General features: G+C 42.1%; 1 protein-coding gene across 1 annotated transcript in view; it reads left to right on the forward strand.

Annotated features, from left to right (window-relative positions):
- Positions 1-14,685, forward strand: part of LOC126456182 (delta and Notch-like epidermal growth factor-related receptor) — a 554,374-nt gene that overhangs the window by 508,014 nt on the left and 31,675 nt on the right. The window contains exon 11 of the mRNA XM_050091938.1: positions 7,754-7,856. Within this exon, the coding sequence (XP_049947895.1) occupies positions 7,754-7,856 (103 nt within the window). The remainder of the gene's footprint in view (positions 1-7,753; positions 7,857-14,685) is intronic.

The raw sequence follows: 14,685 nt of genomic DNA on the forward strand, positions 1-14,685 counted from the left end.
AAAGTGCTATTTATGTGCGGTTTTCACAGAATAAGTTGGTAATCGGGGGCTCGTATTGCTAGCCAACAAACAGATTGTAATAATGTTTAGAAACTGTATTTCTTCTGAAAACATACAATTCTTTAAATGGAACAATGCCTACGACATTAACAAAGTAAAAGTTGGGTAAAATATAATGTCAGTGGTATTTCTTGCGGGGTTCTAGTGCGAGTCGCGTAGGAGATAACTCATTCTGAAACTTTTCCTCACCGACACTTGTTTGTGGCATTCAATCTGAGTACTTGCTAGGTACGATGTTGTTATGTTTGCTTATAGTGTGGTTGGGCGTTCCTTGAGTGCACTGCGAGTTGCTGGTCAGTTATTGTGTGACAGTCTAAGCAGCGTATCGTGAGTGGGCGATGGGATTTACCAATGCAGAAGAAGTCGACACGCTTGTGCTGTATGGGGAATGTAGGAAGAATGCAGTTAGTTTTTGTACGGTGTATGCGGCAACACACCACAGTAGACGTCAGCCATCTAGGCAATTACTTATCAACCTCTTCACCCAGTTACGTGAAAGTGGTTGCATAACACCTACACAATGTTACAGAAATAAACAAGTGACGACAGATAAGAGGGAAATTAAAGTTATTGCTGTTGTTGCAGTTCATGACTCAGGCAGATGTCCTACGCATTTTCCAAAGACATAGGTTCCATCTCTATCATCTGTCTCTTTATCAAGAGCATAGAAACGGTTTTGAGAATCGTGTAAACTTCTGCACATGGGCATTAAGACAGTATACTACAGATGTACCATGTTTCTTGTCTAGTGATGAAGCCACATTTACCAGTCATGGCCAGGTAAACTGCCGAAAAATGCACTATTAGTCTGTTAGCAATCCCTGTTGCCTCTTCAGGTGGAACATCAGGGTCCATGGAGTGTAAACGTGTGGTGTGGGCTAATGAACCAATAGGTCGTAGGACCTATTTCATCGACAGAACACTGTACTCGCACAAGTATCGAAGCCTCCTAACAGACCATTTTCCACGGAGTCTTGAAGATTTTACTCTGCAGACAAGGAGGAACCTGTGTTACCAAAATGATGGCTATCCAGCCCATAGTACACGAAGTATTACAGCATGACTTCACGAATTTTGCGAAAACAGACATAATGACTGATAGGATAGCCGCAATCAGTAATTTTACAATGTTACTTATAATATGTCTTGATTGCAAAATGTTTATTCATATGATCGGTTTCGGTTCTCCTAGAACCATCTTCAGATCTCATATTTCGTTTACAGGAATAACCCGTCCAAATACAGCAACTTTCACATGATGGGTCACATGCTGCGTCACATGTGACGGGTTACTCCTGTAAACGAAATATGAGATCTGAAGATGGTTCTAGAAGAACCGAAACCGATCATATGAATAATTATTTTGCAATCAAGATGGATTATAAGTAACATTGTAACTTCACGAATTGTTTCGAATTCATTAGATTGGACGTAGAGGACCTGTACCTTAGTCGCCCCGTTCCCATTGTTTGATGCCTGTAGACTTTTCTGTGGGGAAGGCTGAAAAACGGGGTCTACGAGAACATGCCAATTACACTCGATGATATGCAGTGACGTATTACTGCAGCCTGCTTGGACATCTTCGCTGAAATGCTAGCACGCGTGGAGCAGTCATTCCACACCAGACTGGAACCGTGTATTGCCGCTGCCGGTGCCATTTTGAACACAATCTGCGGTGGTCAGTTTCTTTTTTACTGTTCGGAATCCTCATAACTTATTTATGCAGTTTTGTTGCTCTTTAGTGTGTGCTACCACAGGTATTAAACAAGTGTCGGTGTGGGAACTTTTCAAAATGCGATATCTCGTAAATGAATCGCACTATAATCCTGCAGCGAACACCACTTGAGGCGTGGCGTCTTATATCGCTCCTGTCTAGAGCCTGTGTACAGGGAGAATGACTCATGCGTGTGCAGTGACAGACGGTCTGAAGCGAGTTCAGTCGAGTACGTAATTCTAATTTTCATCTGCTAGAGGACAGTGGCTGAGAGGACTAAGTAGAGAGAACTATAATGTAGTTAAGAATTTTGACCACTAGAATCCAGTAGTGCGCAGAGACATTCAGGAAACAGGTCAAAAGAAAGTTTTTGTGAATTGTTCTGTTCATTTCTAGAAGGCTTTCTTGTTTATTTACGTTTGTACAATTTGATATATGCTTTTAGTAGTGTGAATGATGCGTGAAAGTGGTATAAAGTAAATATGTAGATCATTATTCTACTGATGAACGCTGTAAGCACTAGCGTGGGATAGTTTTCAGGTAGTCTGAATGCAGACGATGGTGAATTTTGTATTATAATGTGTTAAGTAAGTTTATCGTAAAAGGAAAGCTAATTCGAGTGAAAATGAAAATAGTTAATAATGTAAAGTATAAACAAAATATCAGAATGTTAAATATTTATTTCGGGTTAAATATTCAGTTGGAGAATGTGTTACTTGTTGATTGGTTAGTCATGAACTAACGCGGGAGAATCATGCTTTTCTATTGTAAAAGGAAAGCTAATTCGAGTGAAAATGAAAATAGTTAATAATATAAAGTATAAACAAAATATCAGAATGTTAAATATTTATTTCGGGTTAAAAATTCAGTTCGAGAATGTATTATTTGTTGATTGGTTAGTCATGAACTAACGCGGGAGAATGATGCTTTTCTATTGGGCTTAAAGAAAACTGACCATTAAGAACAGAATATTCTTCGCGAGTCTTTTCTCTTGGAGATAGAGAATGCTTACAGCAGTCTAAGGGATTCGGAGTCCAGTCTTTCAATGATACGGTCGTACATAGTATGACCTCCAAAGGAAGTTATAATTTGCCGGTTTTAGTTGTACTACATGTTTCAAAAGTGTTTTGAAGAGAAGGTATATTTATTCTGGTGTATTTTTTAGAAAGTACGGACTTTTTAAGTAATTTTGTGTATGAGAAAGGACAGTAGTTCTGCATGGCATATTGGGCAGATCGGTGACTAAAAACATGTGTGCGTTAGACTGCGATAAACATAATAGTAGGGGGAATATATCCATTTAAGAACAATCCATGCTTAGCAGCTGTTCAGACTTCGGGAAATACGTTACCATAAACTTGCTAACAGGTTTTGTGCATGACGGTTTTAAGATTATCACGGGCTTGGCAATGAAAGTGTGCGTCTCAAGGATCAGAATACACCGAAGATTTGCCAGTATTTCCACCTTTCATTCAAAACCTTTTCCCGATTTTTGGAATAGTTAGCGTTTATGCAACCTGGTGCGAGTTGCAGTACGGCAGGTTTCTGCTCGGCTTTCCTACCGGCGATCTGCTGCAACGAGTTCACATGACGAACGTAACCTCGCAGCCGCAAAATAACATTATAATTTACCCAACTTGTTATGTGTTAATGCCAACTGGCATTTAGACATTTCAAAAATGTATATTTGCACAAGAAATACAATAAGTATTATTACAATCTGTTTCTTAGCTAACACAACACGAGCCCCTTACTGCCAACCCATTCAGAAACAGCCGCACGTTAGTAACACTTGCCACTCCCACGAAATTTGGATGCAAATTTTAGGTTATTCGCCTTGTGTACTATGTGTGTTTGAGGACGGCGCTGGTTACTGAAAGTGATCAACGCACAAAAAAAAAAAAAAAAAAAAAAAAAAGATTCTGAAAATCATTTTCGCAGTCAGAGTTAAAATCATTCCTATTCTCGCTCCATTCTTGAGCCTTTCTTTTATTGCCACCATTGTATCTTCCGGAATTAAATTACAATGATTTTTCTGATAGTCTGATGGTGTGACTCCAGACTCATATATTCTGCAAACCAACTCTAATGATCTTTTGGCTCCCACTTCCCCTAGTGATTTAATTCCGGACTAATGTTGTGTAAATATTTCTCCTAATTTGGTCACAAGTCCGCCACACCGCATCTTAGTGACGCCGTGTCAGAAGACGACACAGCGGTCCGTTTGGGCCGTACTAGGGAGTTGGTATGTACACGAACACGAGCTTATTAATGCTCGGCAGCAGACGCTCTTGTAGAGATGATGCAGAAAGCAGACACGAGCAGTCAAAATCCTAAAGCTGCACAGTCGTCGCAGACTAAAGAGAAATCGCACTGGGGTTAGCCCATAACACTGGTTCCAGTATCACACTCCCAATTAAAGAAACAAAGGACATTTCCGTAGTGATGATCCAAGAAGGTAAAGACGGCATTCACGATAAACCCTGCATTGTGCGCTGTGCAGCCGGCACCCACAGCCAGTGGAGGGCCTTAGATACACTGTGGGCGCGTCACTCTGGGGGTACCTGGAATCCAGCACTGATGGCGATGTGGGTAATGTTGGTAGTACAAAACTGACATCAGCAGAGACTTCCCCAAAATCGCTACTTTGCCAGTGTTCAACCTGGCGCTGACGTAAAGGTCACAGGTCCTAGCAGTCGGCTTTCCTGTTTGTCAAATTTGTGAATCCCGATGTACTGGCATCCTGAGCTACGACGAAATTCGCTTGCTAAGTTGCCGCCCTAGTGACCATAGCAGGGCCTCTTCTTTACAGTCCGATCGCCCAGTTGCAGCAGATGAAAGTATGCTCCCACGTGTCGCGTAGTGGGAGGCAGGTATGATACTGTGGGGAAGAAAGTGAGCATCTATCCCACTCGCCATCAGTTTCTGGACAAATAACCGCTCTGCCGTCCGCGCCGAAAGCGTAGTGCTGACGTCACAGCCTGTTGTACACGCTTTTCAGAGCAGCTACAAAGGATTTCAGAGTAAATATAATGGATGCCCATGAACACTCTGTACCAAGAATATTACGACCTTAACTGATGGTGGCCAGTAAGCTTGGAGCGGCCATTCGACATGACAGCGACACGAAGAGGTTTAACATATACTTGGTCAAATTTTCTTGAGTTCATCTCCGTATACACCAAGTGCGATCGACAGTATATCTTAATAAACGAAGAACAGAAAACTAAATCATCTGTGGGAGATCTACCCTCAGATAAAGTGGGATGTCATCTGACGGAATCTACACAGCAACTTCTGTCACTTGTGTTAAAGCCAAGTGGTACGTGATTGTCCACGAAAAAAGAGCAACTAACGAAAAATTATACAACATCTATCGCAGCACTACTTTGAAACGTGAAACATGTGGTCTCAACGCTATAATAATTAAGAAGTTAACTTGCGAAACTGCATCTGACTTCTGGTATTATATCAACAGGAGACATGCTGTCATACACCACACAACACAGAACTTTTAGACGGGATGGAAACGAAAAGATCGCAGACGCTGCGTTACCCACGTCCCAAAAACAACCCAGCAATTTGAATGATCTGGTTTATCACTACTCTCGTAATTTACCATAGATCAGCCGTTTTCAAAGATTTTCACTGACATATGAAAGTAAAACAGCAAACAATAACACAATATCAAAAAATAATATAGTCTTCCATAAGAACTATGTGGGATTACTTGGCACTACGATGATTGCACCACCATAACTAAGAAGAAGAAAGGGAGAAAGGAAGCTGCAGCTTTGTTCAGTTATTGTTGAAATGTTCCAAAGCGCCGAACGTTCGTTTATATGATGCGTGAAACGAAAGATAATAGCATAAGGCACACTTAATGTCTTATACTTCTCAGTGTACAATAAGTTGTGAAGTTATTAACACATTTTTGATTTATGTAAAAGAAAAAAGGTCTAACACCACTGGGGAAAAAGAACATGAGCTGTTTTGCTTAGGGGTGACTTAATTTACTACACAGGATTTCGGCTACCTTCTTTTCATTGCATCTTCTGGTATTACGTCATTCAACTTTTTTTTTTAATTCAGAATTGTCCAGTCTTAAGTATTCCCACTTTATGTCACTTGTTGCCTTTTAGCGTCACCGTTGGTGAATTCTGCAAGTAGACTTGCAATACACAACAAGGCGACGCCTTTGGCGCAGTTGTTTTATGTATCTCCACTGCAGGATGTGATTTTAGTGTATCTTTGCTTCTGATGAAGGTATATTTAGATATACCGAAACCGTGGTCAAGGATTTCAATAAATCTCTATCCTGCAACTGTTTGGCAGTTAGCATTTACCGTGAAGAGCCCACAGAATCATTAATTTTTGGAGTTCGTGCATAATATTTTGGGGAATAATTCTTCAATGTATACAGGGTGAGTCACCTAACATTACCGCTGGATATATTTCGTAAACCACATCAAATACTGACGAATCGATTCCACGGAGCGAACGTGAGGAGAGAGGCTAGTGTAACTGGTTAATACAAACCATAAAAAAATGCACGGAAGTGTGTTTTTTAACACAGACCTACGTTTTTTTAAATGGAACCCCGTTAATTTTGTTAGCACATCTGAACATGTAAACAAATACGTAATCAGTGTCGTTTGTTGAATTGTAAAATGTTAATTATATCCGGAGATATTGTAACCTAAAGTTGACGCTTGAGTACCACTCCTCCGCTGTTCGATCGTGTGTATCGGAGAGCACCGAATTACGTAGGGATTCAAAGGGAACGGTGATGGACCTTAGGTACAGAAGAGACTGGAACAGCACATTACGTCCACATGCTAACACCTTTTTATTGGTCTTTTTCACTGACGCACATGTACATTACCATGAGGGATGAGGTACACGTACACACGTGGTTTCCGTTTTCAATTACGGAGTGGAATAGAGTGTGTCCCGACATGTCAGGCCAATAGATGTTCAATGTGGTGGCCATCATTTGCTGCACACAATTGCAATCTCTGGCGTAATGAATGTCGTACACGCCGCAGTACATATGGTGTAATGTCGCCGCAGGCTGCCACAATACGATGTTTCATATCCTCTGGGGTTGTAGGCACATCACGGTACACATTCTCCTTTAACGAACCCCACAGAAAGAAGTTCAGAGGTGTAAGATCAGGAGAACGGGCTGGCCAATTTATGCGTCCTCCACGTCCTATGAAACGCCCGTCGAACGTCCTGTCAAGGGTCAGCCTAGTGTTAATTGCGGAATGTGCAGGTGCACCATCATGCTGATACCACATACGTCGACGCGTTTCCAGTGGGACACACTCTATTCCACTCCGTAATTGAAAACGGAAACCACGTGTGTACGTTTACCTCACCCCTCATGGTAATGTACATGTGCGTCAATGAAAAAGACCAATAAAAAGGTGTTAGCATGTGGACGTAATGTGCTGTTCCAGTCTCTTCTGTACCTAAGGTCCACCACCGTTCCCTTTGGATCCCTACGTAATTCGGTGCTCTCCGATACACACGATCGAACAGCGGAGGAGTGGTACTCAAGCGTCAACTTTAGGTTACAATATCTCCGGATGTAATTAACATTTTACAATGCAATAAACGGCACTGATTACGTATTTGTTTATATGTTCAGATGTGCTAACAAAACTAACGGGGTTCCATTTAAAAAAAGGTAGGTTTGTGTTAAAAATCATATTTCCGTGCATTTTTTTATGATTTGTGTTAACCAATTACACTAGCCCCTCTCCTCACGTTCGGTCTGTGGAATCGATTCATCAGTATTTGATGTGGTTTACGAAATATATCCAGCGGTAACGTTAGGTGACTCACCCTGTATACATTCGCATTCAGCAACAACAAGTTCCAGTTTTTTCGACCGTCACCCTGTCGTTCCTCCTTGAGTCTTGGGGAGCAATGTAGTTCTTTAGACCGCAGCTGTGTGTGTTTGTGTTCCAGGCGTGCAGCGTGAACCCGTGCCGCCACGGCGGCACCTGCTGGAGCAGTGTTGACTCCTTCTACTGCGCCTGCCGGCCGGGCTACACGGGGAAGACCTGCCAAGGTGAGTCCCGCGGAACCTGCCAGCGCCTGCCTGCTCTCGCACCTGCCACTGTCGGCGAGCGCATCGCCGTTCTCGCGTTTCCTCCGCTATTCTCTGCTGCCATAGCTCAAACAGCGACACTTCTTTCTCATATACGGGATGTTTCCGTAAAAGCGTGCAAAAATGTAGCAGGACTCAGAAAATGCTGCACTCAACATTTTGGGGTAGGAAATATGGGGTCGGAGAAGCCAGCTTAAGGAGATATGGAAGTAAACTTGTCTGCCACTTTGTCTAGCATTATTGTTTTCCAGCTTACAACAAACGTGCGTACAAGTTTACACGTACTGCGCTGTACATTCTCTATTTCCTGCAAGGAAAGGAGGAGGCTAAAAATGGTTCAAATGGCTCTGAGCACTACGCGACTTGACTTCTGAGGTCATCAGTCACCTAGAACTTAGAACTAATTAAACCTAACTAACCTAAGGACATCACACACGTCCATGCCCGAGGCAGGATTCGAACCTGCGACCGTAGCAGTCGCTCGGCTCCAGACTGTAGCGCCTAGAACCGCACGGCCACTCCGGCCGGCAAAAGGAGGAGGACGAGCCGGATTACTAGGGAGTCGTGATGCAGGTTTTGTTTACTTTACTTGTCCATAACGTCGCCCTGTTTATTGTATTTACACTGTCCCATGGCAGAAAGTGCTATAAATCAAAGATATACCCATTCATTACTCAGTGCTATTTAGAGACGTACAGTACAGTACGATGGAGCGGTAGCGGTACAGTATTTCGTGGTCGCTGGATTGGCGGAGGAGGTCCTGCTCCATGGCCTGCGATGTCGCCTCGATTATTTCCTATGGGGTTACCGACAGTCACTTTTCTGTGATGCCACAGTGGGTACGGAGATGGAATTAGTTGCCAGACTCGTAGTTGTAATTCCAAACATACAGGGTGTTTCAAAAATGACCGGTATACTTGAAACGGCAATAAAAACTAAACGAGCAGCGATAGAAATACACCGTTTGTTGCAATATGCTTGGGACAACAGTACATTTTCAGGCAGACAAACTTTCGAAATTACAGTAGTTACAATTTTCAACAACAGATGGCGCTGCAAGTGATGTGAAAGATATAGAAGACAACGCAGTCTGTGGGTGCGCCATTCTGTACGTCGTCTTTCTGCTGTAAGCGTGTGCTGTTCACAACGTGCAAGTGTGCTGTAGACAACATGGTTTATTCCTTAGAACAGAGGATTTTTCTGGTGTTGGAATTTCACCGCCTAGAACACAGTGTTGTTGCAACAAGTTTTCAACGGAGGTTTAATGTAACCAAAGGACCGAAAAGCGATACAGTAAAGGATCTGTTTGAAAAATTTCAACGGACTGGGAACGTGACGGATGAACGTGCTGGAAAGGTAGGGCGACCGCGTACGGCAACCACAGAGGGCAACGCGCAGCTAGTGCAGCAGGTGATCCAACAGCGGCCTCGGGTTTCCGTTCGCCGTGTTGCAGCTGCGGTCCAAATGACGCCAACGTCCACGTATCGTCTCATGCGCCAGAGTTTACACCTCTATCCATACAAAATTCAAACGTGGCAACCCCTCAGCACCGCTGCCATTGCTGCACGAGAGACATTCGCTAACGATATAGTGCACAGGATTGATGACGGCGATATGCATGTGGGCAGCATTTGGTTTACTAACGAAGCTTATTTTTACCTGGACGGCTTCGTCAATAAACAGAACTGGCGCATATGGGGAACCGAAAAGCCCCATGTTGCAGTCCCATCGTCCCATCGGTCCTTTGGTTACATTAAACCTCCGTTGAAAACTTCGTCTTGTTGCAACAACACTGTGTTCTAGGCGGTGAAATTCCAACACCAGAAAAATCATGTGTTCTAAGGAATAAATCATCTTGTCTACAGCACACTTGCACGTTGTGAACAGCACACGCTTACAGCAGAAAGACGACGTACAGAATGGCGCACCCACAGACTGCGTTGTCTTCTATATCTTTCACATCACTTGCAGCGCCATCTGTCATTGAAAATTGTAACTACTGTAATTTCGAAAGTTTGTCTGCCTGAAAATGTACTGTTGTCCCAAGCATATTGCAACAAACGATGTATTTCTATCGCTGCTCGTTTACTTTTTATTGCCGTTTCAAATATACCGGTCATTTTTGAAACACCCTGTACCAGGGATATTTGTCATGGTGCGTCAGAATGTTGTTCGCCCGTGCCATCCTTGCATTGAGATTGGTGGTCGGTAGCTGCAGCTCATTTTGTAAGGCACAGTACAAATGATACGCTCATTGTGTCAATGATGGTATTTGCATTTAACTAATGTGAAAAAAAAATTACACAGTAATGTGATTTTATTCCTATTATCTCCTTAAGCTGGCTTCTACGGTCGCAGATTCCTTGCCTCGAATTGTTCAGTGGAGCAGCCGCTATGTCCTGTTCAACTTTTGCACGCTGTTACGGAAACATCATGTATACACAGTGTTTAAAAATTAGTTATACAAAACTAATCTATAATATTCTAAAGAGTAAATAACTTGCAGAAATGTTTGACACAGCATTGAATGTAGCAAATCTTCAATTTTTATTCCCTCCTAACATTGTTAGTTGCCGATGCTCCGGCTAGGTGGCATGTGCGAATGAGATATTTCAAGAATCATCATGGAGTCGTATAACGGCGTACAGCGTGCGCGGTCTTCGTTACTATTTCGTGAATCCAAATCAGCTACTACAATTCAAAAACAATTTAGGACTAACTATCGGAAGTCAATATCTCAGAGATTAACTGGCTTTGTGTGACTTAGGACGCCAGATCATAGTTGGCCAGCAGTCTCTGATGCAACATTTGAACCAGTTCGGCAGTCGTACATTCGTGAATATCGGAAACTATCAATGTTAAGCGGTAATGAAACTTGAAGATATGCTGCATTCTGTGCCGTATCAAACATTTCTGCATGTTATTTAACCCTTTCAAAATTAAAGCTTACTTTTATGTCACTAATTTAAAAACACGCTGTATATTACCAAAGGACTCAAAAGTTCCGCCAGTTACCCACAGCAAGTTGCAGATTGCCTCTCTGATGGCTTCCAGCGGTAACAAAAATAACATTTTGAATATTTCATGTAACTGTAAATCGTTTTGAAAAATACTGAAATGTTGTCACAATCCACTCATTAAGTTATAGATTTAGCACAGTCAATCAGGTATTAAAGTTGGAAAGTGTTTTGAGGCACTGGAACTGATGGCGCGCATATATTCCCCTTAGTATTAGGTTGGCGCACAATTTCGTATAATTTTTTCATAATTTAAATAAACGCAACAGATACACATAACAGAGACTTTAGTGATCAGTAATATATTCTCCTTCACTATTTACAACAATGTGACAACGATGGGGTAACTTTTAGATTCCGTGAGTGTGGAAATCACGTAGTTCTGAAGCGAAGAACTCGACGAGCCTTACTCGGAGCGCATTTTCATCCGGAAAGGAAGTTCCTTGAAGGTTGTTCGATAGAGAGCGGAGAAGGTGAAAATCTGAGAGCGCAGGATCAGGCGCATAAGGTGAGTGCGGAATGACTTCTCGAGCCAACTACTGCATAGCTTTGTGTCAGTCTGGCAGAATGCGTGCTGGCCTTATCGTGGAGTAGCACCACTTCACGCAGTCTTTCTGGTCGTTGTTCCTGGACTGAGTCTGCAAGACATCACAGTTGTTGACAATAAATCCCGGCAGTGATGATTAGATCTCGGGGAAGCAATTCGCAGTACACCACAACGCCACTATTCCACCAGACGCAAACGTTCTGTTTTTCTGACGCGCAGAGGTCTTTTTACGGGGAACTGCTGCTTTGTTTGGGCTCAGTCATTCCTCTCTTTCCTTTATTTCAGCATAAAGACACAATTTCTAGTCGCTAATGTTGATATGGGATAGGAACGGTCGGTGTTACCCCCGAATCAATTGATGATAAGCAAGCAATGTGCAAATATGGCCACCAGGAGATTTTTGGTTTAGTTCAAATGGGCGTGAATTCCTAAGGGATCAAACTGCTTAGTTAATCGGTCCCTAGATTTACACACCAGTTAAACTAACTTATGCTAAGAACAACACACACAGCCATGGCCGGAGGAGGACTCGAACCTCCGGCGGGAGGGGCCTCGCAGTCCGTGACATGACGCATCAAACCGCGCGTCCACTCGACACGGTGCTTGCGGTACCCACACACCCGATTTTAGAAACCTTCCCAAACGCATACAGATGTGCCACGATGGTGGTGTGGTCACAGGTCATTACATTCGGCAGTTCTCGAGCACATTGACACGGATCATTGTGGATTAAAGCGTTTAAGAGAGCTTCTTCAAACCACGGTGGTCTTCCTGAACATGGAGAGTCACTAATGTTGAAACGATCCTCCTTGAAACGATTAAAACATGTTATTACCGTGCTCTGTCCAATGGCATTATTCCCATACCCGAAGAAAATGTTTATGGCTGTCTCCACTGCACAAAGCTTCTGTTGACCTCAAACAGAAGAATACGTCGGTAATGTTCCAATTATTTTACTTGGCACTCCATTTTCTAGCATCCACAGCTCCACTTATTCTATCCATATGGCAAAATGGCAATGTATAAACTCAAGCAGCAACGGTTAACTACGTATAAAAAATGACAATCGATAAATAGACCCGTAGCAACCAGAATACCAACATGCAAAACAAAAACGCTACGAACTTGTGCATCAATCTGATATAAACGTATTCATATAATATCATACAGTGTTTGACAATCTCGAGCAATTACACGTAATATAAACACTTTTCTCGCTGATAACGTCACATGATAATGAAAAGAAGAAGTTTATCACTTACTACATTTTCACTGTTCATGCAACAGGACCTTAACATCAATCACGATGTTTTATTAGTTCGTTACTTCTAACACAGGAATCTGATTAAATGCGAAACAGTCTTGGGCATATTTCGTACGGTAGACCATACTAACTTTAGCACACATCTCTCAAAAACTGCTTGTTCAAATCAAACCAAAGCTAAAACGTGCATAAGTTGTCATACTTTCTTTAAAATTCATTAGTTATGTGACCGTAGCATTGTCATCATTTGATGAAACTAACGCAATTTCTATAGCTAGTTTCAAAGGGTGAAATTCGTATACATGTTTTAGTTTCAGAGATAATTGTGCCTAAGGTTTAAGATTTCTTATTTTTGGGAAACTGTATTTAAAACTTTTGATACGATCTGTTCAACATACATTCAAATTCAAAAGTCTCCGCGTCTATAATGTCATCGTTGCGGATTTCTATATACTCCACCTTCTGTTAGGAGGTCCTATTTTGAACCCTGGCCTCTTTTACCCTTCGCAGAGTACTTTTCTCAGCATCCCGCACCGTCAGCTGGTCAGTTAACAAAAGCGTACTCTTCATTGTCGCTCCATATAACTGAAATATTCAGTTTGCTGTCTAGCAAATCTCTGAAACTCAACACCGAATCCATTACACCAGGTTATAGAGCTCTATGGCCTATAAATACTGTTTAGTCAAGTTTTCCGACATGCAGTTATTAAAATTCTTGTTCTGGTTTTGAGTTCTTGCACGGACCCATTCAGCAATCAAGTTTCTGCTAGCTACGTCTCTATACATAGGTTTTTTTAACATCAGATGCTGACATTGATAGGGGATGTTTGTGTCTATGCAAGAGTGATTCCCATTAACGTTTAAAAACCTCCAATTCGATGTAGATGACGCTGAGACGAGTAATCTAATAAAATTCACAGGGATCCGCAACGTCTGAAAGTACCCCAAAAGTGAATGACAAATTTTGAACATGTGATGTGACCCGGTGACTTACCTCGCCGCATGTGCAGCGGTTGGGCTTGTCGATCGAACCCACACCGGTAGGGGGCAGTCCTATGAATCGCTTGCTTGAGTAAACTTTACAATTTTCGTACACCTACTGTAAATGTGATCTGTTGTAAGATCAGAATTCACAAAATTATTGTCTTATTACAACGAGCAAAAGCTGTTCTTATTTTACGTTTCTTTCCTTTTGTTTACAGCATGGCCATTTTCCGCAGCAGCTGTTAAAATCAGTTATTACTGGTTTTCCGTCCTGAGCTTACTGCAGTTTAACTGGAGAGAATTACACAAGATGCGTTTCGCTTTTATTCATAAAGCATCTTCAGTGGATATTCTGCAAACTGGACACATACGTTTGTAAATTTTCGGTTGTTTTAGTTTAAAAACAGCGTTTTCTTTACAAAGTTGATGTGCAAGTTACTTCCGGTGTTTCTTTATACATTCTCCAAATCACTGTTTCTTCCCTCCTTCTTCCTAGCAGCGGTTGACGTCGAAAGTATCGATTCACATAAGCACTTGGGAGTTTTTGCCATTTTGCAGTATTTGTGATTATAGTACGAATCTTGGAGGAGATGGCAGTTCTTTAAACTAATTGACCAACATAATATAGCATTAAAAACACACATGTATCCGCAGGTTCCATGTACCACTACCATCGCCTCCCAGATTCTATCCTATAACGACGACCCATGCCCGTTCCTGAACCACCGACCCCCCCCCCCCCCCCCCCACACACACACACACACCGCCCACCTCCAAGAAGAAGCCTTGCAATCAACTCTTCCATCTCCTCTGATATCTCTACTTAACATACAAGATATTTTCACTAATTTACACTATCTCACACATACACAAATACGCATGAGAAAAAAATAATTAGTTTCACAAGTTGGCAACACACACAACGTGAACTAAAATATACGGGCGTAAACACTGTAGAGTGAGAATCAAACACAGCTT

This window comes from Schistocerca serialis, chromosome 1, assembly GCF_023864345.2.
Source record: "Schistocerca serialis cubense isolate TAMUIC-IGC-003099 chromosome 1, iqSchSeri2.2, whole genome shotgun sequence".
Taxonomy (NCBI): Eukaryota; Metazoa; Arthropoda; class Insecta; order Orthoptera; family Acrididae; genus Schistocerca; species Schistocerca serialis.